This window comes from Euwallacea similis, chromosome 21, assembly GCF_039881205.1.
Source record: "Euwallacea similis isolate ESF13 chromosome 21, ESF131.1, whole genome shotgun sequence".
NCBI classification, from domain to species: Eukaryota; Metazoa; Arthropoda; class Insecta; order Coleoptera; family Curculionidae; genus Euwallacea; species Euwallacea similis.
The window spans coordinates 2,218,030-2,245,640 of NC_089629.1; the positions used below are offsets into that span (position 1 = coordinate 2,218,030).

At 37.2% G+C, this 27,611-nt stretch overlaps 2 protein-coding genes across 4 annotated transcripts in view; one reads left to right on the plus strand and one right to left on the minus strand.

Moving 5' to 3' along the window:
- The window catches only part of Scp2 (Sarcoplasmic calcium-binding protein 2), a 51,464-nt gene that overhangs the window by 19,157 nt on the left and 4,696 nt on the right, over positions 1–27,611 (plus strand). The window contains exons 1-2 of one of the 3 annotated variants that reach the window (XM_066400928.1): positions 6,729–6,752; positions 19,716–19,788. In XM_066400928.1, the coding sequence (XP_066257025.1) occupies positions 19,731–19,788 (58 nt within the window). In that variant the 5' untranslated portion in view covers positions 6,729–6,752; positions 19,716–19,730. Of the gene's footprint in view, positions 1–6,728; positions 6,753–18,051; positions 18,163–19,715; positions 19,789–27,611 lie in introns of those variants that run through there. The other 2 variants (XM_066400926.1, XM_066400927.1) reach the window with 2 other exon arrangements.
- On the minus strand, positions 4,908–6,220 carry LOC136415922 (leucine carboxyl methyltransferase 1). Its single transcript, XM_066400835.1, has 2 exons — positions 6,062–6,220; positions 4,908–6,003 (listed from the first exon to the last, which is right to left on the minus strand). Exon 2 carries the CDS (start codon positions 5,993–5,995, stop codon positions 5,063–5,065), a length of 933 nt encoding a protein of 310 aa, XP_066256932.1. The 5' UTR covers positions 5,996–6,003; positions 6,062–6,220; the 3' UTR covers positions 4,908–5,062.

Here is a 27,611-nt window from a genome sequence, read left to right on the forward strand (position 1 = left end):
GGAAATTTTCACTTTTACATTTAAAAATCTATAACTAGCGAAAGAAAGATCCTTACCCTATTAGAATATTACGCCTCATATAGAGCACGTTAAAAAGAAGTTAGAGCAAAATATTTAGCTTTTTACTAAATTTTCGGTGGCAATTCCAAGATTAAAATTTTCTACTTTCTGATATGCATATCTATTCAAAAAATTATTTCAGGTAAAAAAGCATCTACGCAAATGAATTTGATGCTGTTTTAAACTACAAAGCAAATTAAACGGACTATTGGGAAATATATAATATATAGAGGGTTTCACAATAATACGTCAAAGATTCAGGAGCGAATCTGCTAATGACATTAAGAAAAAAAGTTCATAACGGGTCTGTTTTCGCTTACTGTCTAAAATGCAATTTTTTCCTAATAAACCCGTTTCGGTATTAAATATTTTTATGAAAATCGGGGAGCGAAAAATAGATGAGGAGACATATCTTTTAAAGAAAAAAAAATTTTAAGTTCGCCAGTAGCGTCTCCATTGAGGTTACCCCGAGCATTTTAAACGAAAAATATTATTCGGAACGGGGTTTTTTAAAAATTAAAAAAAATCCCAATGTTTCATATTTCTCTGAAAAAGGTCTTTTGAACATTTTTCATAACATTAAACGTTTTCATGGAAAAAAAAATAAAACGTAACAATCTGCAGCTGAGTAATCTCATAATTCATTCGTTTAAAACAATAACAAATACACCAGAGAGTTTTCAAAGAATGCGCGAAAATATGAGAAAAAGCACCGAGGCGTGCATTCTTGCAGATGGAGGGCATTTTCAACACCTTATTTAATTATTCTTTTATAAATAACGTATCGTACCTAATTTATTTTTGTAGTTTTAATATTAGAAAAGGATGTCTTTTTTCATTTTTTCCATGAAAACGGTGATCGTTATGAAATTAAAAACATTGGTTTAAAAGATGTATCTCTACACTTATTTTACATTCCAAAATTTTCATAAAAATATATAATGCCAGAACGGACTTATTAGGAAAAAATTTAAAAAAATTATAATTTTTTCATCATTCCGTATTTGAGGCAGGAAACGACAACACACCCAAGTTCATATGAACTTTCTTTTCTTACAATCATCCACAGAATCATCTCCCAAATTTTTGACGTACTATTATGAACCACCCTGTATATGTATAGAACAAAGGCTATTACTACTGCTGATGGGCTGGGTGCGCTAAATGGGAAATGAATTCATTTTAAATTGTTGCGATTATAAATTTTTTCGACGGTCTTATCAATTGGCGACCACTGACAAAAGTGCCACTATTTTTCAAAATTGAATGCAGAATTCAGTCAATTCATGTTATTTGATTAATGCACATTTCGATCTGACATTATGCAGTACCTATTCCAGGGATTAAAAACTGGCCTTTTATATTCCATGCGAGTGAAAATTAACGATGACATCCTTCTCCGCATTTTAAAGGCAAATCGTAGAATTTAACACAGCAGCTTTTCTTTTTGCACCTTTCCAGTAAAACTTTCATTTCAGCTTATCGACAGAATAATAATTCTGAGATTTTAAGCTCTCTCGATATCTACGAACGTTAGTCTTATCAGAGTAAATAGAGGCACGATTGTCATTACCCAAATTTAAAACAAATTCGTAAAATATCCTATTTTAATCACAGACCCGAAATCCTCCCTAAAGAGGAGGTGCAATCAATCAATCATGTTGCGACAGGTAACAACACCTCGCTCCGTGTTACATTATCATTCTAGCCGCGCTTCCGAGTAAATTTTAGTTTAAAAACGCAATAAAACCGAGCCATATATTGAATGAAATTCTGTATTTCATTCAGATTACTGTGGGTTGCAGTTTTATGAAGATTATTGCTTCCGAGCATGCAACGTTAATGTCGTAACGCAGCCGAAGAAATTCATGCGAAACCGAGCAATTTTTGTATGTATCAGACATGATTCCTGTAGAACTTTCCAAATTGGTGGAGGACTAAATTAACCACTCTTCTGTTTTTCCAATTACCAATTCAGACCTTGCTACAGATAAATTCACTGTACTACATTTGCTGCTTTAAATTAAGTTACCCACAGTGGCTGACATCGCTTTGTGAAGCTTTTTCGGCTGCAGCCGGAGGCTGCAATAAAAAGTGAAAAATGCTTTGTGGCTGTTTACAGGGTTATATACTGAATATTTAAATATGTTGATAAACTGTTTGTTTTTGATGGCAGTTATTAAACGGAGGAGCGAATTTCCTCATGGCAGTATGTATCGAAGCAGGACTAAATATCGTCTAATGGAACGGCGCAGTTTAAAAGATATGACCGCAATAATAATCGAACGATTATTCAACTTTATGATCTGTCTACAGTAAATCTGCGGAAAACGTCTCTTTTCGGATCAGAGAGCGGCTGCAAAACCAGTCTTTAAATGGGCCTTTATTATCCTTCCTCCTAGTTTCCTGAGTTCCCAGCCCAATTTACCTCACATTATTGTACCATATTTCATAAATTATGGGTTATAACTTATTATTTAGGCGGAAAGCTTAGGAACAAACGGGAGGGAACAAGTCGAAACAGTCTTATTTCGGTTTCCGGTTTTTAAAACGTCTGCTTCCTAAGTAAGGTGGAATTAAGGTGTATTGAACAAATTGTATACTCATAAAGTAAATGCGTGAATAAATCATGTTATTGATCTGCAGATATGCTAATACATGAGTTCTGAAACAAGGTCAATTCAAATCACGCACCGCCGAAGACATTGGGACAAACCCAGCACCTGCAATGGATATGTCAAGGGGGAGATGTTAGATTAGAGAATTAAGCCGATTTTTCTTTTTGTCAAAATTCGATTCACAACAATAATAATTATTAGCATGAAGGGCAAAACCCCGTTGGCATACAAAATTAGAGGTTTGATGATTATTTGTTACACATGCAGTAAACAAAGCGTCAAGTTGCATTTCTGCGAATTATGTGAAAATGCCAATACAATGCCTCATTAACTGCGAAGGCATTAATTAATGTGGCGATATACTAAAGCTAATAGTGTTTCATTTCTGTGTAACTTCCACAAGCAAGGGGTTTCATAACCTTAACAGATTTTAGATAGAGCTAGAGATTTCATATTAGTTACAAGACTTCGGCAGAGTTTTTGCTGATCGATTACTTTCGAAAAGTTAGAGCCAGCGGCCAGATCTTATGAGGTTGATAATATTAACTTTGAAAGTTCGCAAAGTTTCTTTCCCATTTCCTTTGTAGCTTATGATATTAAAAGTACAAATATATTCAGTTGGCCCTTCACACTTATGTCAATTTTCACGAACGAACCAGATTTCAACAACTCGAGGGTTGTCAAAAAGAGCGTAACGCCCAGGCAACCAGACGACCTATGTGGAGAGTCCCATAAAAGGTGATCAAATCACCATAATAAAGTCGTTTGACTGACGTGTAAATCACTGTCAAAATCACGTGAGAGTTACAGCACAACGACGTCATATTCACCATATCTAACAGTCATCAGTAAATAACCCAATTATAACGTTGAGTTGACATACTTGCGACATTAATAAAACGACACGTAAACCTGAAATAATTTTTCAAATTTAGTGGGTTTTCGAACTCAAGAATTTTATATCGATTTCTCAAAATCGGATTTAACAACGAGAAAGTGGTCAGTTTTATGATTTTTTAAAATATAAATTTTTTTGTAAAATTTTAATTAAGCATAAAAAACTCCAGTTTTCCAACATCATCCGATCATTAAAGCCGGACTGCAAGCATGAATGTGAGGCTTAAAATTCATATCTTACAAAGAGAATATTCCAAATATTTCTTCAGTCTGGCAAGGTTTACTCACTAGAATTAACCTGAATTAATGTTCACCAATTTATGACCACTTATCGACGTTACATTCACCTCAAACCTTATGTCCTGGTCGCTCCTAAGAAACGAAGCCATACGAACACGAGTGACACAATAATTTATAGCTGAGTAGACAAACCGCTCGAGAAATTCAGGAATGGGACTAAACATTGTATTTTTCAGCAATAACTTCGACCGGGACAAAGCGCCCTTCATGTAATGACCTACACTTGCAGAAAGCATAACACATAAATGATCCTTTCAAGATATTTCCATTTTCCTTCAAACATTCCGTAAAAGTACATCGTGCAAACATTTGAATTATTTAGTACATATAACTCCGCTTAGACCTGGCGGTTCTTCCATGTTTGCGTGAAACTCCCTGATAGAACTTTCTAACTGCGATGTTATCGCCTGAATTAAAATTTCAAATATTCAAGGGACGTGATACTGATCTTTTATTAAAAATTTACTCCCTTAAAATTATTAGACACTTGTTGCAGCGTAAAGAGCAATTGCACATCTCCCTCAGGTTCTGTATTTCAATTTTATTTCCTGCTTCAGTAAAAAATGCAGGGAGATATGTGTCCTTGCGTAGATATCGTATCCAGATATATATCTTGTACAAAAGTTGGAGCAACATAAAAAAAAGATATCCAGAGGCTCCAAGATAATTTATAGATGAGGCTATTGTTGAAAAAGGGGGAGAAAAATTGGTTTCGATGGGGGCGGCTCTCCTAAACTTCCCAAATAATTTCGCTCGGTTAACTACGTTTTCTTATCGTTAGAAAAGCGAATTTTCTTCATCGAAAAGCCATAAAAGTTTTGATTAACCCATGTTGAGTTCATAAAGTTCCGGCTATCCTCGTTCAGCTAAGCATAGCGTCTTCAATAAGGGCTTTATGCCACCATTAACGCATAAATCCATTTAGAAGTTTTTTATTGAGGGTCTAAATTATTGTTTTAACCCATGAGTATCCACTTTGTAGCTATATTTCTCCAGTTCCAACTCACACACAAAAACAAAACACCCCATTCTTGGTAAGTACTTATTTATTGAAACAAATCTCATCTACATTTATCACACACAAAGGGAGCTAAATAGGATGATACTGAACACTAAATTTTACACTAGCAGACGACTAAATTAGCAAAAAATATCACAGTCACCTTTTAAAGACCAGCGGGCATCATCTACATCCCAATATTGAAATCGGCGAAATCATTACCCAACCAGCCAATACAAATGCAATAATGCTGGAATAATTGTATTAGCAGCTCTTGTTCATCCAAAAATTCGATTTTTTCAATCCTTGTTCGATCATTTGCCTCAATAGAATGGTACACTTCAACCATGTCCCAGGCTTTGGAACCCAGCCAGCCATTATCTTTAAATCTATTCTTCTGTGTGTCTAAGTTTTTGCAATGCTCGATACCTGCCAACATGCAGCCTCTGGCTCTCAAATTTCCCAGCATTACATGTCCAAATGTATCATTCATGTTGCACATCTCATAATTTATAAATAGACCAACAGAGAAAGTAGAGGAGATCCATTGCAACAGACGGTTAACCCACTCACTATCTATATAAACTAGCACACACTCGGCAATGAAAAGAGTTGGCTTATCAAATTTTATTTCAGCTTGCTGTAGCTTCTCTTTTAATTGTGGTACATTTCTCAAGTCAACCCCCATACAGTGATAATTTCCTGAATGCAAATCAGTGGAGCTAAATTTTACCTCGCCGTCTTGCTCGTATATCCTGTTCAAAAGAGGTTTGTTCTTTTTGATCATGTAGCACTTCTTTGATGTTACCACAGGGAAATCCAACTCTATGTAACTGGAAATGACAGTACCTTCATCTTTAAGGCGCCAATAAAGGGTGTCAAAACCTGCTCCAAAGTTGACTATCTGTGCATTGCTACCCACTCTACTGATAAACTTTTGAATGAAATTATCCACACCTTTGATTCGAGCGAAGTATCCCCTGTTGATTTCTGGAGCCCTCCTTTCAATCTGCTTGACAAAATAGTGAATGTAGTTATCTGTCCAATAGCCCAATTGAACTGCGCCCCTTTTGCACTCACTGGCGTCGTCGTTAGTTGCCATTATCGGTTCATCACCCATTTTTGGAGCTAAAAGTAAGCAGAGATTTGCAGGTTATGATCGTTTTGCAGCGCAGGGAGTACTTACCGGGATTTTGTGGCTGCTTGTGCAAATTTCAAGAACAACTTATTATCTGCGAGCCTTACGTGATCAGCAGAATAATTCTTTAGTTAAAAATAGATAAATTTCAGCTCAAATTGCGGTGTTTACTAAATTTTTTAGAAAATTTAACATATCGGACGTTAAAATGCGTCACTTGTCATTTAATGAAGCAATGTTGCCGGTTTGAGACAACAAAAATGTTTCAAACGTTTTTCAACACCACCATCCGCTTTGAGGAAATGCTAAGAACGAATATTAAACCATTTCATGATCGCACAAAAACGATTTTTAATCAAATTAACATCAGCACTTGACACACAAAGTATTACTAGACTACTTATTATTATAAAATATCGGCTTAGGTCAAATCTGCTATGAGGTTATATTCAAAGCGGAAAATAATTACGTTTGCAAGTTTGGCAGCAACGCACTCACTGTTCCGCAGCCTTGCTAGGAGATTGAACCGTTGTTAGGCAACACACGGAGCACGCGCTTGAGATGTGGGTTATCGTCCTGGTCATGGCGGGTGATCGATCGATTTTGAAAAGGGAAAAACTCTTACGTGAATGTTAAATTCCTTTTTAATAATATATTAACTTTTTTCTTGTAGGTAAGCATCTCCCATCAATTCCTAATCAGGATTTGTCATAGGTCTGTCTTACGGTCTACTAATTTGGTAAGTACATAGGTACTAAAATGATTATAAAGCAAAAGATGAGGCATGGTGTATTGGGGGAAAATAAAATATAAAAGATGCAGAATAAATAAATCACAAAAATCAAGCCTTTGAGGAAACAGATGTTTTGGTAAACTTTAAGTTATTGCTATTAATATAATCCTCACGTTTCCCAAAATACACACTCGAACTTCAAACGAGAAGCAAAGCCAAGTACGGCCTTTTATACAATTAAAGTCCCTTATAGCTCTGTTAGGGTTCCTCAAGGACTCCTTTATATAAATACAATTTCGAGCACCATGTAAAAAGGGTTCACTCCTGTATGATGACACTAAAAAAACTTTTCTTTGAAAACCTAATTTCATTCGGGGCAAACCGCCAAACTGCCTCGAGATGAGACTAAACTTCTCTCGTTTTTCACTGCGATGATCCATATCTTCAGGTTTTACTATTTCCAATTTCGTCTTGAATAATGATTTATTTAAAGTTTAGCGCTCTCTGAATCTCAACTATGGCGAGATGCATGATACGCAACGACTTACTTTTTCCAGGGTTAAAGTTATAAGTTTGCTTGAGGAAATTGCCACTTAAGGACAGTTAAGCGAGACCTACAAGATAAATATATTTATATGTTACACCGAGGTGAGCGCTAAGGGCTAATTAATTACCAACCACAAAAGTAAACCTCTGTGCCGACACCTGCTTTCCTCCCTGGTTGCTCATTGTGTCAATCTCCTCATGTACAGGGTACACCAAAAACAATGACATAAATGAGCATTTGATGTTAGGGGGCAAAAAGAGGGCGATTCGGATATCCAAAAACTGTGAAATTTGTTCTCAATTTACGGAATAAGTCCAGTAGAATGAAAAGCGGGAATTTTCCGTTAGGCTGAATCGCCCTATTCTTTGATCTTATTTGTACCAAAGTTTCTGGAACACCCTGTATATTTAGATACACAGGTTTGTTTACCTCCAGCATATGATTAATGATATCATGTATACCGTGTTTTCAACTCTTCCGAGGATCGTGCGAATTGAATGTGACAAATAGACAAGGCTGGCAAAGGGGTAATTTGTCATGGAATTCCGTAGTAACATCAACAAGAATCTCAAGGCTCGTATTTACGAAACAACGCAATGTTGTCCTGAGTCCGCATTTCGCTGAAGAGAAAGGTGATAAAAATTTCCCGAAAACAAATCAACTGCATCAGAAAAATATAGACACCGATACTTATACTATAAGATCATTTAAATTTCATATCTAGCCAGCTGTGGGGTTTTACACAAGAGAAATAGAAAATAGAAAGTAGGTCGTAGCTCGATCATATGCCGCAAAATGACGTTAAAATTAATTTTTGATGAAGGAGCCAAGTGAGATTGTGTTGCTTTATTTAGTTTTATCGACGTACGTTCTTTCCTTCAACAAATTTCACAGCTGACTAGATCTGAAATTTAAATGATCTCTCTGTACACTACAACCATGCGACCGCTAAGCTACGGTTAGCACCTGTGTATGTCTTCTCTTAAAATTCAAAATTCTCCTCATCTTTGAGGAGAAGACCGTGGAGCGCATTCTGTATGATGCCTAGCACTTTGCAGGCAAAGCATTAATCTATTTGCCAGAGCAGTAGTCGGGTCAAAAGACCTAAACTGCACAGGAACCTGAGCATATCAGGGGACCGAGACATTTGACAACGTTAACTATGACCTGAACTAACATGTACGAACTTCTAGCATTCTTTCAATCTAAACTATCTGGAGTGGAGCTTATTTTACCAACTAAGAAGTTACAGAACTTCCAAGGGGCTATTATCCTAGCTCTTCGAGTAATTCTTCTATAACTATTTTTGGTATCTCGTGACTTCAGCTGGTTGAAAAGGCCTTTAGTTAAAAAGGAACAACTTCCTTAATTACCTTACATGCACAATTGAAACAAGACGTAGGCAATTATAGTATCCTGTTGAGATTAGTTCTTTCACATGTTATTTTATGCTCTTTGCAGCTTTGTCATTAAATTCGCATTATTGAAAATCCACAAGGACATCCATCCTCGATCGCTAATCGAACAGATTTGTGCACATATTGAATCTGTCTGTCTGCATTAGGAAGTAATGTTTAAGTAATTATAAGCAGGGAAGGGAAATTGGATGATTTTTATCTCCTTTTTTCTGATATTTTTTCTATTTCTCCGCTTATTCTTCTTTGTTTTCATATTTTATACAGGGTGTTTCCTAATAGTATGTAAAAAATTCAGAGTATGGATAATTTTAAGAAAAAAGTTCATACGAACATGTTTTCGAACCTTGTCTGGGCTACAGGGTGATAAAAAATTCCTTTTTTTAAGTTTTTTCCTAATAAGTCTGTTCCGGCATTAAAGATTTGTATGAAAATTGGAGAACGTAAAATAGGTGTAGAAACACATCTTTTAAGGAGAAAACAATGTTTTCAATTTCACCAGAGTCGTCTCCATTAATGTGACCCTGCGCATCTTATACGAAAACCATGATACGCCACTGCTTTCTTTTAAATAAAAATAATTTTATGAACGCTCCATATTTTTGTGAAAAAAGACTTTTTGGATATTTTCTACGACGTTTACAATGTTCATGGAAAAAATATGTGTGACAATCAAGATTTGGACAATTATTAGGTAACAATGAAGAATAACTCTCCTCTAGTTTTCAATCATTTCAAGAGCAACTTGGAAGAATTGGAGAGATGCTTTATTATGGATAAAGGAAAAATTATCCTCTTTCGCCTCCATGGTGATATTTATTTAGGTTGTTTTGAGGGAAAGATGCTTACCTTCCTGTTGTGCTATTTAGACTAATGGTGTGTCGTAGAAAAATAACATTTAAACTTGGAAAATTGCTCGCTTCAGACGGAGCAATAAAAGCTGAAAGGTCTTTTAAGCGAACCTACGTTTATATTATAAATTCGGATGGTGCAATTCGTTTATAGATTAGAAGCTTGAGACGAAACGAGATAAAAACTTAAAGCTCAAAAAGTCCCGACTTTAAAAGATTAACTTCGGCCAATTCTCAATAGATTATCGTCGATACGTTATGTATGGAGAGGTCAGGTTTCTGGGTTAAAGACTGAGGTCTCAGGGTTCGATGAAATATTACCGAAACAGTCAAAAGTCCCTCATTTGTCTCCCCTCAGCCCAGAAGAAGTTCTAATTTTTCCATTTGCGAGATGATGTCTGACATTTTTCTTAAGTGGGCCCTCTTTCGAGGCCATTTGTTCGTCCGAAGAAAGTGCGATTTCAGTAGGTCAAACTCCCAAAGGGCGAGATGAAATTAATGTTGTACGGCTCAGCCAGGATTGTTATTAGCGTAGCAATTAAAACTAAATTGGAGTAATTCATTTTAAATAATAAATTAAAGATTAGCCTTCTATAGTTTGAATTATTGAACGTAAGCTGAAGCTTAGTGTTAGCTTTCAGAACTTACATCCATTTCGAATGTAAATACAAATTAGTCAGTTTGTCTTTGAGCTTAGAATATTCCGGAGATGTCGGCATGTTGTGTTAATAGGGCCGAAATCGTTGGTGATTAGTTATAGGGCCAGTTTTCGCCAAAATTTCACGATACAGAGCAGTTAAACTGGAGCCGCATCTGCAATGCTAATGCTTTGAAATTAGTCCGGCAGATTTTTTGATTAAAATCATTTTATATTCCCTTTGATTGTCGCAGTCTCACATTTCGCTCTCGTGCCATTAGCTCCCCACCTTGAATATCCATTAGGAAGAGCCCTAAAAATCCTTATTTAATGCCTGAACTAATATCACCTACATCTATACTAGAAATTCCGTCTCTCCATTCCAAATCCAATACCTGCATTTCGATAATATCATAGGGGACTTTTATGGCCACATTTATCATTTCAGTCTTACAAACTTTATTGACGAATAATGGTTTGAGATCGTAAATTCTGCACATGTATTCGAAAACAAGCCTGGATCAGCGCCAAAATGGATTTTAGATGCCTACAATAGCCCGGAAAAGGGGGCTATTTGTTTGTTAATTCGAAGGATGTCGATACACCAAACTGTTTGACCCAAGGATCCTGGAAATTGCGATACAAGTATAAGCACTGAGTATTTCCCAGGGCATTTCCACCGAAAACAGTAGATACGAAGGTTGCAAAATAAGGCATGTCTAAGGGTAGAAACATAGTGAAGCATCGCCATTCACCTCGCCTCTGAACATGAGGAAGAGATGCGTTTCTATGTTTTTATCCTAAAGATAACTGCTCAGGGTTTTCTGAGGACGTGAAACTTTGCGAATGCAGTGAATGTTACCTTAGGGCGGTTCCGGTTACTCAAAGTTACAGAAACTTCTTTGGTTTCCATGGAAATTATCCTCATAGCAAAGAAAACAATAGTTTAAGCGGCATTGACCTTTAACGCTGCAGAAGCCTCCTTCCTGTGTAGATTCGGGGCGAGTTCCTTAAGGTAACCCCAGGACCAAAGCCGTCTCATTCTCTTAGGCTTGGTCAGTTATGTACGTTTTTCGATCACCCTGTATATTGTGATTTTTCCCAGTCAATTTTTCCGTGACATAAATAAAACGGTCTGGTATTATTTCAAATGAATACCCATCAATTTCTTTTCATTTAATCTTCGGCTTTTCGTCAAGCTCGCGGAGCGAAAATTTTCATCCCTGAGGGAAATATTGTCGCCCTTGATTACATCTGCTAATACCCCACTTTCTGCTCTCTCGGCCTTGTCTAATTTATTTTTCAAATTGAAATCTTCGTGTCTCTTGATATTTACGCATTTCGTCTGCAATATGGCAGAGTGCGTAATTGAAAATTCGACCTTGAAATGCTTCTACGAACAGAGAGTATAAATGCGGCCTTCGGGGCACGTTAAAAACAAATTTCCATTAGAGGAAAAAACAAGGGCTTTGTAAGTGGATTTTCCAACTTTCCCCGGAGCTGCCCTTAAACGCCTTCACGTGGCTTTCTTTTTTTGACAAATTTTATTATGTAAGTAGCTCTATGTGGCATTCAATTCATGTCGCATGCCTTTACATATTTGTAATATTCTCGAGAGTGCCTAATCAAAATTTCCATACCGTAATAAGGGGAGAAAAATATAGCTTAAAGTAGGTCAGTTCATACGTTATCCCCCATCGTGAGGATAGTAAATTAAAGATTTAATTAACTTTATTAAACTTCATTTGCTCGAAACCAGGGAGTTCGTTTAGAGAGAGAATGGCGCTTACGCAATAAAGATCAAACATTTTTAAATCACGGTTCACGTTCTACCCTCTGTAATGGGGAGAGCCATTGTTTTAACTTTTATAAGGGGATTATTTAATTAAAGGTTTGTTTACCCGCATCACGCAGAATGGAAGTAAATATTGCATGATCAACAGATAATGCGTGATTCCCTCCGTTTCAGGCTCAGAAAGCGGAAAAAATGGTTTTTAGATATGTGAGAACACGAGTGAGTTTCGGATCGTGTTTAAAGTTTTCTCAATTTTTCATTATTTATTGTTTGTTTGTTTTCAATGTTTTCAATGTATTAGTACATTGTGAATAATTTTTTTCAATATACTATAAAGAGCGTGTCACAACACTCTGTAGATATTGAATTGGACAACTTTAACCACATATGCACTGTTACATAAGAAATCCATTTGGGACAAGTATTCTAATAAAAACCCTACAGATGATAAGGTAAACAATAATTAAAGTTTATTTATTTCGTTCTACAAAAAGCCTTCAAAATTGTTTCCATTGGCTTGAAGGCAAGCTTGGGCCCGACAACGCAAATTATTTCGCTCCATTGTAATCCGGTCTCGGAATACATTACATTCTAAACTTCGGTACAGTAGACCTCATTTTGTAAATGTCCCTATAAAAAGGAATCTAAAGGGTTTAGATCTGGAGACGGTGAAGGCCAAGCTGCTGGTCCACCCCGGCCGATTCAGCGTATCCCATATCCTTGAATCAAGAAATCTAAATGAAAATGTGAAGGTGCCCCATAAAACACATATGCTCGGTCTGCCAAGGGCACATTTTTATCATCATCAAACATTTCTTACAGTTTTTTGTCAGTGAAATGAAGTCAATAAAAAAATGTATGTAATAGTGCATACTCCGAAGAAGTTTCTATTGTTATTTGTTATTTTCATCATTTATAGTTTCTATTTTTCTATTTGCTCATAGCCATATACTATTTTTTTCCAGTTAAAAAAATGGACAAATGGGCCAACCTTAAAACCAGTGTTAAAGTCGAAGGGCGCTTGGTATGGCATCATTAATTTTTAAAAATCCTAAGGCTAACTATCCACTTAATTTCTGAACTTTCATGCTCATTGCCAGGACTAACCCGAACTAATACACATAGCTGCTAATACTAAAACGTATGATAGCCTCTGTTTCTTAAAAAATAGGCCTATTTTAAATAAAGAAAACTCACTCAACTAATTGAAAACCAACAGTTAATAAGAGACATCCTTCAATATCACCTGCTAACCTTCACCTTCACTTGCAGCAATATCGGCTATTCCGGCTAACTTCGTAACTTTATAAAGTGCCTTTTTGTAAGCTCAACGTGTTTACCTTTAAACAATAAAGAGGCAATTCAATTTGACCCGGCAATAAAAGTCATAAAACTCGGAAAGGGCTCTTCTTTTTCGATTTCCCCGTGTACTCGTTAACATCGTCTTTGTATGAGCATATTACTGACGTGCTAAAACAGTAAATCAGCCAGACTTAAGCCTTACTGAAATAAATTCCTGCGAGTTTAACGAAGGAATTTTCGACTTTTCCGCGGATTGCCTCAGTCCCGGATGATTTCTTATCCCAGATCTACATAAATTCTTTCTAATGACCTCTTGTAAATTCAAGCAATGTTTTTAGAGTCTTCAGGGAAATATCATAAACATTCGGTTTTAATATCACAACGTCCAAAGCATAGAGCTTCCTATTTGATGTCTTCTGCTGCTTTTTGCATGCAATTAATTAAATTTTTTCTTACGAAGTTCTCGATTCCAACATTTAAAAATTAAAATTACATCCCTTGTAATACTCTAATTTCTTAAAGCTTCGAAACATCATCAGATAAACAGAATTTAATAACGAATTTAAAATCTGCTGTTATAAATTGCCTGAAACTGCCTCCTCTGAATGTAACGTCTTATTTTTATTCGGCAATAAAATTTCCAGCTTTCAAGATGATATGATGAATATTAAAGTTCCTCACTGAATTTTAAAAACCCTTAGAAATCCATTTCTTCGGATTTGGCCTATTTTACGTCGTCATTTTCGCCCGAATATTTCCAAAAGCTTTATTCAGTACCAAGTGATGATTATCGGTATGTAAAACTCAATTTTTAATAAATTTTCGTTTTGTGGGTTGAATTTTTATGGGAAATCACCTTTTGTAGAGTTAAAAGGGTGGTTTTTCGTGGATGTACCAGGGGGTAACAGGAATTACTAGTTAGTCCAATCTCGTTTGTTGTCACCAGTTATCATATGTTTCAAAAAAAGGTTATTTTCTTCTTGTTTAGAGAGTGCCTTGAGTTCATGTGGTACCCAGGCATCGAATTCACTAACGTACCCAGTTTCGAATAGTTTCCAACGCTTGGGTTTGATACGTTTAAATTATCAGCCATCTCCCGTGTAGTTAATCGACGATTTTATTTTACCAAAGCTTTTATTTGCTTTTCATCATTTTCATCATACATATTATATAACTTTTTATGAATCGGTGTTGCGTTTTTTCCTCTGCGGAAGTGATATAACAAAATATGTCGAAAACGTTCATCATTATTTTTCATTTTTAATCGGTCGCAAATAAACAATTTCAACAATTTAAGGTAGTTAAACTCATTCAGTGGAAAAATATGCAACGACTTTATGAACAACTCAATACACAGCATGTCTCCGGATAGGATTGCCTTAGAGGAAAAAGGTCCTTATTTTTCATTTTACGAGAATAATGTATTCATCATGAAAGTTTTTACTTGTTCCAAAACGGTCGAATCAGTTCTCACCATTTCAAATTTCCTTTTCGTTACCGAGAAATGTCGAAAAATAGGTCCATTTAATTGAAAAATTTTTTAAGTGCCAAAAGTTAATTCTCGTTTTCATGGTCAACTTTAATCGTCGTTTATTAAATTTTTATTGCTAAAATTCAACAAACCAGAGGAAATTACCAATAAAAATCTCACACACAAAAAAATGTGGTCCAATTATATCATGGTAGGAAATTCCACATCATACGTTCACTTTAGCTGAAATTGCCGATTACGAGTGATTCAGTAATAAGGATTGTAATGGGTCCAGTTCCCTTAGATACTGAGGCAAAATGATACAATGGGTGAGAAACGTGGCTTTAGCATAAAATATTAGGTGTACAACTTTGCTTCCGCCGTTTTTTTTCCGAATTTCGCGATTTTATTGTAAAAAACTAATTATACCTTTAGGATCCAAAGTATTGTCCATCGCTGGCCACTACTTTCTCCCATCTTTCGGGCAGCATACGAATCCCGTGTTGAAAAAATTGGACATCTTTTGAAGCGATCCACGATTCTATCCAATTTCTTACTTCTTCATAAGACCGGAAGTGTTGGTCAGCTAGCCCATGTGCCATGGATCGAAACAAGTGATAATCAGAAGGAGCTAGGTCAGGAGAATATGGCGGGTGGGGTAGGACTTCCCATTTCAATGTTTCCAAGTATTTCTTGACCACTTGCGCAACATGGGGTCGAGCATTATCGTGCTGCAAAATCACTTTATCATGTCTCTCGTTGTATTGCAGCCGTTTCTTTTTCAATGCTCGGCTCAAACGCATTAATTGGGTTCGATAAAGAGCACCTGTGATTGTTTCAGTTGGTTGTAACAGCTCATAATATATTACGCCGAGTTGATCCCACCAAATACAGAGCATGATTTTGGAACCATGAATAGACGGTTTGGCCGTCGACGTGGAAGCATGGCCGGGATATTCCCAAGTCTTTTTGCGTTTGGGATTATCGTAATGAACCCATTTCTCGTCCCCAGTCACAATACGATGCAGAAATCCCTTCCGTCTTTGCCTTGCAAGCAACTGTTCACAAGCGAACAGACGCCTGTCAATATCTCTTGGTTTCAACTCGTACGGCACCCAATATCCTTGCTTCTGAATCATTCCCATGTCTTTGAGGCGTTTTGAGATTGTTTGTTGAGTCACTCCCAATGATTGTGCCAATTCTTGTTGACTTTGACACGAGTCTTCGTCAAGTAATGCTTCCAAGTTCGCATCTTGGAAAACCTTCTTTCTTCCACCGCTATGTTGGTCTTCGACGTGAAAATCACCGTTCTTGAAGCGCTGAAACCACTCACGACATGTCCTTTCACTAATAGTGGCTTCCCCATAAGTATCTGAGAGCATTCGATGAGCCTCAGCAGCAGATTTCTTCATATTGAAGCAGAAAAGTAAAACCTCCCGCAAATGACGAGAATTTGGCTCGTACACTGACATTTTCAATTGCGAATAACTTTATGATGAAGACACAAATAGACTAATATTTTTATGAGGTTATGTTAACAGGTGCCCAAGGCTCCTGCATGCCCACATGGGGTTATTTATTTCGATCATTACTTACCGCTACATACATCTATTCAAAAACGGCGGAAGCAAAGTTGTACACCTAATATAATGTTACGATAAAAGTACTAGTTATCTTTGACTTGAGCCCCCACCCACAAGCAGAAATCCAAACGTTTTGCTTGATCTCCTGGCTCTGAAGCGTGATTAAAAATTGGTTTGAACTGATGAAGATTCAACGTTTTTTGAATATACGTTTTACTTATTTCTAATTGAAGCGATTTTCAAAGTAAAGAAGATTTTCAATCGAATCAATTACAATTAGAGTCATACCGTCATCTTCATCTTGAGCTATTTTAGTTTTCTTTACATCTAATACGGAGCTGATAATTACGAATTTCTTGTTTTTATGCTCCACAGTTTGAAATGTAAATATACGAGAACTTTTGATAAAATTCTTCGATAACTCAGCGAATTGCTTTATCACTTTTGCCTTAACATTGTATCAGGTAAATTAGATGCTCTTATTTACGATTATCATGAAAACGATAATTCGTTTTTGGGACTTTGAGAAATTTTCCTATTTTTTGACCAATTTTTTGATATATCTCTTTAACTAAAAGGAAAATTGAAACGGTGAGAACTGATTCAATCGTTGCGGAATAAGCAAAAACTTTCATGAAGAACGTATTATTCTCGTAAAATGAAAAATAAGACACTCTTTCCTCTTGGCAACCCCATCCGGGGACACGCTGCATTCTCTCCTCGCACCATCTTCTTTTTCGGTCTCACTTGGCTGATGCCCGAATTAGCCCTTTCTTTGCCTTATTTGAAAGATATAAATTGAGTTTAAATCCGACGACGAAAGAATCCTCTTGCAGCGTTGACCTCAGGAATTTTCGAAGAGCCCAAACACGCAATAAATCTTTTCCAAAAAATTACCTTTCCAAGGCAACACCCAGGCACCCCATTTTTCCGCGGAGGACTCTGCTTGATTTAAACTACTCGTAATTCTGTTCGATTTAAATCTCCCCCAGGACAATAAATAGCAACCACCAGATTCTCCTCCTTGCGGCCTGCAATGCATTCTGCCTTTTCAGCGCATTTCAAAAGTATTGTGTAGAAAAATCACTAGCGAATTGAACTGTTTGCTTTTCCGAGTTCACAAGTTGAGAGCTGAGATAAGAAATGGCAAGAGATTTCTATTGAGAGAGGGCAAGATGCATTATTGCAAACCACTTCGCTGTTTGGAGCGAACCTTTTAAAATTTATTTGAGTAGGATTTTTGCTCCTTTCTGAAATAATGGCCTCGACCAACCTTGACATGCACGCGAGTTTTTAGCAACTTTTGTGAGAATAATTACATGCAATTTCTACCCCGAATTCATAATTCAAGAAGGTTAACAAAGAAACCTACAGCCATAGGCAACCTAAATTACTATACATAGTAAGCACTTGGAACTTTCCAAGTAAGTATAAATAATTCAAAACTGCCTTCATACTTTAAAGTTTGTCACAGTCAGGGCTATTGTGGGGGTTTATTACGCTTTACACGACTCTTTATGTCTGTTATGGTTCTGCGTGTAATGTGTGAAGACAAATTATCTGCCGATGCCACTAATCCCATCAAATTAACATGTTGATTGTTATTGACCAATGTTGTGTTTGTTGAAATGTACCTGGCAAATAATCCCCACTCACTGTTGTTTGTTGCTTGTGTATCTTATGTGTTCAATGTTTACATTTTAGGATTACTGAATTGTCAGGTAGGCTGTCCAATTTGGGATGGAGACACTAAATTATGGGAAAGCCATTCTGCGTGAAATGATGTCACGCGTCATCCCTCGCAATTTGTTTGGGGTATGTATTTGTCCATTTGTTTTCCACAGTAGTCGCCACGCTTTAGTTATGTAAGCTGCCTGGAAGCGGTTACGCTTTGCTTTGTAGAATTCATGAAACGAATTGTAGGTGTTAAGCAGCCCGAGACTTACGCATTTAGCATACAGCGCGTCCAAAGTAATGTCCAGCTTCGGGATTTCGCAAATGGCAAAAAAAACTTTCGGTACACCGCGAACGTTCACCGTAACTATAAAGCTTTTAAAACTGTTGGAGAATATGAACCAAAAACGCACGTTCGCAATAACAGAACATTAGACAGAGTCAGAGCAATTGGGATCTCGTTCTAATTAAAAATCCAAATTTCAAGGAAAATATTATCAGAATCTTCGATGAAGATCCTACAAAGGGCACCTGCAAGGTAGCCAGGAGACTTGGCAGGCAACTACGTGGCTGAATGAAAATTGTTAATGAGTGAGCCTCCACGCAAACCAGAACTAGCACCTCTGGATTTTTACATTTGGGTCGCTTAGGAGCTAAAGTGTCGTCTCAACCTATTAACTTCAGGGGGAAACTTGATTATAAAAATATAAGCTCGTCAGTGCATGCGAGAAAATCCAGAAGAGATTGCGCGTGCTGTAAAGTCTCTGTATCATGGAAGTAGAGCGTGCATTCGAGAAGAGGAACAATTTATGTGATATCGACTAATGACATTGTGTATCAATTCATCTTGCATATTTTAATGAACAAACTTGAAAAAGGACTAAGGGAAGCATCGCATAGCTTCCTAGTTACTTATCTGAGATGTCACGAGTCTTCTTATTGGTATAAAAGCAATTCGAAGTGAACTACATTACGCTTCCAAATGAGTCATATAATTAATAACCGGAAGACTCAGCATGTTTCTGGAAAGCATAAGTATCATCACGATTACTACACCTAATGGAAATTTATCCCATTATTGCGGTTTGCAAAAGCGGAAAGTGGCGGAAGAGATGCACAATGGAAGCGAAACAGAAAACAGAACGCGATTTTAATTGCATTTCAAGGCAGATTTATTTTCACAGTGGTAGCTATAATTGGTGGAAAATTAAAGAAAAAGATTGCTTTCGGTGGTTTCTCTTTTCTTATAAAAAAAAAATTAGCGGGTATCCTTCAATGATGATCGATTAGGCAAAAGGAAAAGAAACGGGAGCTGTGTGTCTGCAGATTTGTATTAGGAAAATTTAGGCCATTCCATCACGTCCATCAACAAGTGCCAAGGGTTTAAATACCCCTTTCTCGAGTACAGTGGTTTCCCTTCTTTCAGCAAACTGTTTTGCGCGTTTACATATATCATCTACTACTCTTTTATAAAGCAACTACATCCTGCCCCATTTTACATCCCCTCGAGGAAGGTTTATTACGACGGAGAAATTTCGTCTCAAGGGCCACTATTTTTCATATCTCCCTAATGTGCTCCACTACGAGAGACTTCCGACAACTCGGGAATTTCGTCTCATTCGCACGGAATGATTCCAAATATTTTCGGCAATAACTGCTTTTTTTAATATCTAATTGAAATTTTAATTTTCCAGAACCGACTAGCCAATATGCCCATCTCAGACTTCAGAAAGAAGAAGCTGCTCTACGTTTTTAACGTGTTTTTCGGTAAGTAAATGTGCAGCATTCTTCATAGGTGACCACTTCTAGTTTTTCCATGTACACAACAAACGATTGTCATAAATCTCAATAAGAACCGCTTAAAAGTAATAACTCGGAATGAGAAGGTCATAAACTTTATTTCCTCTTACTAGAGCCCGAAGACTGGAACGAGCCCATAAACTCCTAAGCTTTACAAGAATTGATTCATTCCACAAGAGAATTGCACCGATCTCCTCGTTATCGCTTTAATATTGCCGACCTAATGTCTTTTAGTTATAAGAAACTGTACCATTTGTACTCGTTGTTTCTTCGACTATCAACTTCATTTTTCCTCAAATCAGCCCCCTGAACCATTTTAGACGGAAAAATCTCGAGCTGTATTATCCGGAGCCCTAAAAACACAATACCGGAAGTCCTAAGTTGACAGCGTAGAATTCCCTTGCGATGTTTCACAATCCTCTACATACACATCAAACTGAAATTCTAACGCTGAAATCTCCTGGTTCGAAGTGAGACATTCAAATACAACCAAAAAGGAATTTTGTGTAGCTCTTTCCTCGACGATGCGATAAAAATGCCTGCGTATTTTTAAAATATTCCCCCATTTTAACACATTTAGCATTCTATTGGTGTCTGCAGGAATATCCTTGTCCCCAGAGCGAGGTAAACCTGTAAAATCGTCAGGTGCACATGGGGCCGCATCGATGCACCCGGAATAGTGTTTTGTATACGAAAAAAACGCATACATGAATTATTTGGGAGGGAGTAAGTAAGCAGCACATGAGGTTCCGATGGAAGCAGTTTTTGAATAGCTCGAGTGTGCCTAGGTATCACAAGTTCTCCATTTCGAGCCAATCGATATCTATACAATCAGGCAACAAATTGCAATCAAATGGGAAACGCTTACTTGAATCTTTAACAAGATTTGTTGCTTCTGGCCAGAATTTCCTTGAAATTTTTCAGAGCTATCGGTCGGCCATCGGGATCGGACGAAAAAGTCTCCCCGATCTAAGACGAAAAGCTGGGCAGGAATGGGAGAGAAAATCTGTTTTGAATGTTAACCCCGCGAAATGGGAACCCTTTCTTTCATATTCTACAGGCCGTCGAGGAAATAACTTTCGTAAATTTAACTAACGATTAAGAACATCATTTGAAACAAAAGTGTTCCTTACAACACGGGTGCTCGGAACCATTTCCCCGGAAAACCAAAAAACGTCTTTTGGGAATTGGCAACGTCGCATCGGGTTTATCCATTTCCATATCCACCTAAGTAGCCACAAACTATTTTTACGGGGGTTTTTGGGTCTCCTAGATCTTACCGTGCACAATTAACAAAACGCCCTAAATTAATAAAATTTACACATGCGATTCTTATTTGGTTATGTCCAAAAGCCATTTACCTTGAAATTACTGTCATCACCTCTAATTAGCATCACATGTTACGTCACACATTTTAGACCACTCACGTCAGAATCACAAAAACACAAATTTATTATTGCTTTTACTACACTAAATGTTCGAGATGTCCACCATTTGAATCCATGCACGCTCTACTCCGGGTACTCCTTGTTGAATCCTCTTCAATAAGGTTTAAAGTTTGTTCAGCTTCAGGACCGACTTCTCGACTTAGACCTCGTGCGTGATATGCATGTAGGAATTACGCTACCTGTATCCAGAAGCCTTTGGGAAACTTGTACAAATATTTGTCGAGCTGGAAGTTCTCTTTCTGGATAATGATTAGCGTAAATGCGTCTAGTTTCTTGGAAATTTTGTAACGTTTTTCCATAAATTAAAAGCATGGCATGATATTCGCGTAAAAAATACATTTTCGCGTAGGTTCTATTAATAAGTGGGAATAAATTCACGTATGAATAAAAAGTCAGGTTTCATGAGCTATCGGTTGTTAAGGAATTGCAAAAAATAATCATAACAAAAATATAATCCCTTTTTCTGGATCATGTTCAGTGCGACGTTGCCACCTAAGTTTACCTGATCTTATTAGTCATCAATTCAGTTTAACATTGTTTTTAGTAATGTCATTATTGAGTCATTTTAACTTTTTTTGTTACGCGTCAAACAATCAACATTTGTCAAGCACGTTTTTCAATGTTTTACTAAAACTCATACTTATCATAGCTTTTCACTTATCAGCTTTGACATTTTTTTCGAAAGAAACTATTAGGTTTTCGACTTCTGTTGCAGAGAACTTTTTTGACCAAAATGATGTTCTCAATCATTGGTTAAATTTACGAAAGTTACTTCCGTAACGCCCTGTATAATAAGGGGGACCCAAGAGATTTGTCCCTTCGAGGAAACGCCCGCTTACGTTTTTTTTTTTGTAATTCTTAAGCATTTCCGATCCAGAGGTCCAGTTTCCCTTCGCTGTTTTTATTCGCTGATCCCTAAAAGCTCAGTTAGACCATTATTGTTCACACCTCGCTGATATACTGTTAATACTAGCGGTTGTGTCCCGTGTTTCATGTCTCATTCACAATTTGAATGTGGCCCAAATTTATTAGTAAACTTCTAAGCCCATCGAAAGGTGTTGATGTTCGGCACCCACACCCAATACTGTCATGTTCCTCCTAATTCAATATTTTCAGGCATCGAAAAATTACTCAGTTTAACCGAAAACCAATAATACAGTTAAGGATTCAGTAAATGGTTGAAAATCGGGATGGAGTACTTTAAATGAACTAATCTTGAAATTTTGGAGGTATCCAGCAAGGCCACAATATACAGAGGGTTCCATTTAAAATGAAAAAGTTAAATATTAGGACGCTTCTTTGAGCAACCACGAATATTTAAAATAATGACCAGTATGTTTTTTAGCATTCGTATTTAAACCGTATCTCTATCTGGACAACATTTCGAGATAATTGCTGGTCCGCATAAGGCTAAAAGAAAACCTTTAACATTCGAAGGCAGCTGAATCATTATAACGTGAATGAAATGTGAGAAGGAGCGGATTCTAGTCCTCACCCCTGACCCTGACCAAGAGTCCAAGATTTTAGTAAGAAGCGAGGCCTGATTTAAAAGTGTGTCATGATTCCAGAGAAGATCCGCAGATTTCGATTGCATTCCAAGATTTTACCTAAATAATCTGCACCTATCACTCCATTTGGAGGTGTTCGCCGTTTCTGATATTAAACCTTCGTTCCCCATTTTAATCTCCATTAAGTCATTTGCCATAAATTAAAATCATTATGGTTTTACCTATAAAACTCTGATACCTTGAGCAGTATTTTAGAAGCGCAGTCATGGATGAACCGCTACAATTCAATTTCCAACAACGATGATGACGATGATAATAGCTTTTTTATTTTTTCCCTTCATTTTCACACTCGTGATTGGGTCTCTATAGCCGTTCCAGTGAAATCTCAACACAGTTACTTGATGATGAATCAATGATGATAAAAAACAGCATATGGTTTGATGCTCTATTGAGAAGTGCTATTTTTCGAATTTCCATAATATTTTTCCAAGGTCAATTGCTTTGAAATATTCAACCAAAAATGTTACTCTTGAGAACAGTCAGCTATGGGATTAATAGCAATTTTCCGGAGCTTTCTCAGTGCTTCCTGTCTTAAATTCTCAAATGCACATAGGTACTTCCCCCACATTACATATTTACGCTTCTAAAAACAGCGCATCATAACATATACAAACAATAATCCCGGACGTAATCCTTTGGGAATAATCCTGCAGTGTAGGTAAATTCCCTGAGCAATTTTATTACTGTTAATTTGCAAAGAGGAAATTGCAGGTTTTTAAGTGTGATTATTAAAGGAAATTATTCCTTTCCTTTTCAAGCAGAAAAAAAAATCCCACTCAAATTAGACTTACCCCTACTCAAACAAGCTCAGTCTGGCAGGTCATTTTTAAGATTTTAATTATTAAGGAGGGAAAATTTTGGCTGAGTTCACTGAAATCGTTCATGCGAGTTTGAAACAATTTTGCCTCCGCAATTTATCAAAGAATCCGTAATGTCGGATTTAAAATTCAGGCATACAATATTGAGGCGAGAGCTTTATGTAGGCCATCAAGGCCTAATTTATTATTTCAAACTTCATATTTTATTAATTTGCGGTAACGATTTTCTGTTATGGCGATAACCAGTCCCTAGGTCAGTGTCTTATGAAATTCAATTAAGCCCAAAACTTCTCATGGTTCGCAAAGGGAGCTCTTTTACCGCATCTTCAAGCTTTTATGATCACTTAATAGTGCCGTATGACCCATGAGAAGGCAATTTTTCCAATTTAGCTATTGTGTCTGCGACATATAAAGTCCATAAGTGAAAACTTGGCTTTTTAAGGGTATTCAATGTTCAGTGGAATATAGCAAAGTTAACTAAATTTTGGTGCATGGGTTCGTCTTAGGTTTCTGTTATTAAACCCCATACACAGGGCCGGCGCCGTGGGGGAAACTTTTCACCGCCGCCCCTCTACCACCTAGAAAAAGGTCGACCGGGAAAGTCCGCCGCCCTGCCCTCAAAAGGTCGGTATTGTCCATATATCATCATCTAGCCGAATTTTTTCGAAGGACGAAAACCTGTGCCGAAAGGAGACAAAATCGCATTTTTATTCGCGGAGAGGACTAAAAAAAGTCAAGGATGTTCAACGATTTGAGTCCACCGAAACATCTCTGGAATATAAATGGCTCTTGCATTCGTTTAAAAAACTTCACCGCACCTTTATTGCCTTAAAGACGAACCTCGAGAGGCATTTAAATTTTAAATACCCATTTGCGGGGTATATATCAAGGGCCAGTTACTCAAACGTCTTCCCAAAAGAACTTCAGCTGCGCCTATTTCGAATAAAGACATTTTTCTTCTTGTCCGGAATGATATTGATTGGGTTGCTATACCTGTTATACAGCCGTGGATAAAGTTCATTTTAAAGGCAAATTGCTTGGTTATCAAATTTGCATTTTTTAAATATTAAGTTTATAGGCACGAGGGTTGTTTTATTCCAATTGCCGCGGCAAATTTCGGTATTTCCAAGTTTTAAATGGCAACATCAAATGAAATTCGTTTGCGGCCGCAAATTTAGTTTGGACGATAACATCGTGGTTCCCCTTTTTCTTCTTCCTTAAAAGCAATGGACTTTTATCTTTCATAGGCATTTCTCCATAAAAAAATATGTGGGTCAGGCCGATTTTTGGCCTGGTAACCTGACACACTTTAGCTCATAGTATTTTTTGAAGACATCCAAGTCTTGAAAATGAAAAAAACAGACGCTCACAACCAAACAAGTTTTTTGTTCATCTATGTATAAGATCCACGTTCCCTGTGGCCTCCTATTCTCCTCTTAGGTATGCTGCTCTATCGATATTAACCGTGTAAATTTTACTCTTGTTTTTGCCAATTCCTTCATTAACTCACTTTTGTCCTATGCCTAATCTTTTCCTGCAAAATGTTGCTCTTCTTTTACAGTTGAAATGAAAAAAACCAAAACATTCAATTCATCTTCAATTCCTATCAGTTTTTTTAATCATGTTTTTATTGGCTCATACCATTTCTTTTTTATTATTTGGTTTGCGGTACTCTAGGAATAAATAGGGATTTCAGAGTTATTTTTCAAGACATTCAGCGAACTTTAAGCTTCAAATATCTCAAATAGGAACGCCCGTAGGGACTTGTACCAATACACTGTTTATTCGTGAAATATGTTGGAAAGAACAAATCTAGTCAAAAATAAATATTATACGAGGTGAAAAATAGTCATGTCCCTTTAAAGAGATTTCACCTGGCGTTGACAGCGCCTTCTACAATATGCCTCAAAAATGTAAATGGATTATAATTTCTCGCTCCTCAAAAACCCCCATTGCGACATTTTGTTTCAGATGATAGCATTACTAACAAAGTAACGAATTTTTTTCATTTTTTTAACCTTCACTCTGACGTCGAGTATTTTGAAAACCATCCATTTCTGGACTTTTTTTTCTGAAGAAAATCTTCCAAAAATACCCGGTGAGATGTTGTGGCGACCGGGTAGTATAGGTTCACCACTAGAGCGCCTACCCACTAAAAACTTCGTTTGTTTTGTGAACCCTCATCGACCCGGGACTGTCCCTGAGGGATATAGCTTCGGAATCGACAAAAGCTTCGGTCTTATTAAATCTGGTTCTTAAGCACGTAAATTCTTCACAATTTGTTAAGTGGTTTCTTTTTGCAGGTTTTAGTAAACTTACTTAAAAACGGTTTTATTTCAAACCTGCCTGATGTAGGCCTCTGGAAAAGTATTAGAGGCAGCGAGGGGAAATTCCTGTTTTTTTTTCTGTATGACTATTAAGATGCTTGTTTTTGTGTTGTTTATCCACTTCTGGATTAAGGTAAATTGGGTTAAATCGCCATGTTTTCGCCTGAGAAATCTCTGGTAGAATCTTGTAGAGGCCTTTTAGATGCACCCTGTAGTTTATAGGCATTTCTGTACAGGGGAAATTAACCATCTTCTAACGTTCCGACCCTCTCTTAGTAGGTCTTTTAAGAGACTGCGGGGGCATAAATGAAGCCACTATCCATAGCACATTTCCAATTTTATTTCCCTTTCTGTTAAATCCACTTTCAGTTAACTCAAAAGCAACTGCTTATGGTCAATAGACCAGCGCAGGTACTACCCGAAAGAAAATCTTCACCTGAAAGATAGCGCTCATGGAGACTTGCAAATAACCTAAGCTCCGGGTGGATTTCATGGAAATTCTTCTTCGGAAAGAATTTCGATTTTTGGCACTCACACTTGCAGATATGCCCCGTTTTGCAACAGCACCACTAAATACGAAGACACAATTCCTCCGACCATAAACAAGGTCCTCTGATTAATGGGAAAAAATCCATGTGCTGAGAATTCTGGTCGGTTGAAGCACATTCGGTTGGCTAAGATCATTAGCACTTCCACTAGGGTTAGATCTTGGGCTCTGGCATTAATGAACTTATTCAACGCAAGTTGGCTGCAAATTGTTGCAGTGGTATTGAGCTCACTCATCACCCTCCTGCATTGAGAAGTAAGGAGGATCAAAGAAGTCTAGGACAAGACAAGTGACTAATTAGCCATTAGTGGAAATACAAACTTACTCCTAACAAAATTAGCTGGCTGAGGGACCCATAGAACTCTGCACTCAAATACTCGCTATTCCCTATCAAAAAGCTTTGCATAATATCGCAAGACAATAGTAAAAGCCGCACCACTGCGGACATAAATTGAAGCAGAATTTGGGTTTCAAAAGCCTGATTATGCACCTCAATCAACTCGAAGATATCCTCAAAAATATTCCTGAAGAGGACCACTGTCTTAGGGCTGAGCTCGTCGATTTCATTTGCAAAAATCATCCCATTTGTCTCACTTTTTGGAAGGAGGTTTTTATTGCACAAAGCAATTAGTTGTTTATATTTGTAGATTTCATTGAAATACTGGAGGCAAATCATCAAATTGCTGATATGCATGTGAACTACCAGAACTATAGTCTCGACAGTGCCCATATCCCTGTAAATCAAAATGCTGATGTTCAGCCCTATATTTGCACTTGCTAGGAGAGCCGAAAATCCCAGGCAACTGATCCTGGCTATGTCGTAGCACTGGTGCTGGATCTTCATAGCCCCTCTGATATTTTCGACCAGATTTTTTAGTCGATTGTTCAGTTTCTGAAACTGTCTTTTTCTGAGACAAGCAGCGCACATGCTACTGTATATACTGGTGCAGTTCAGCAAGATCATGGTCCCTACGTGAGTGATGAGGGCATTGGTGCCGCTTAGTCGATGGGAGTAGGCAAAGGCCCCTTGGCGAACCCACCAGATTATGGTGGCTACGTGAAGAGTTGTTTTGAAAAATACG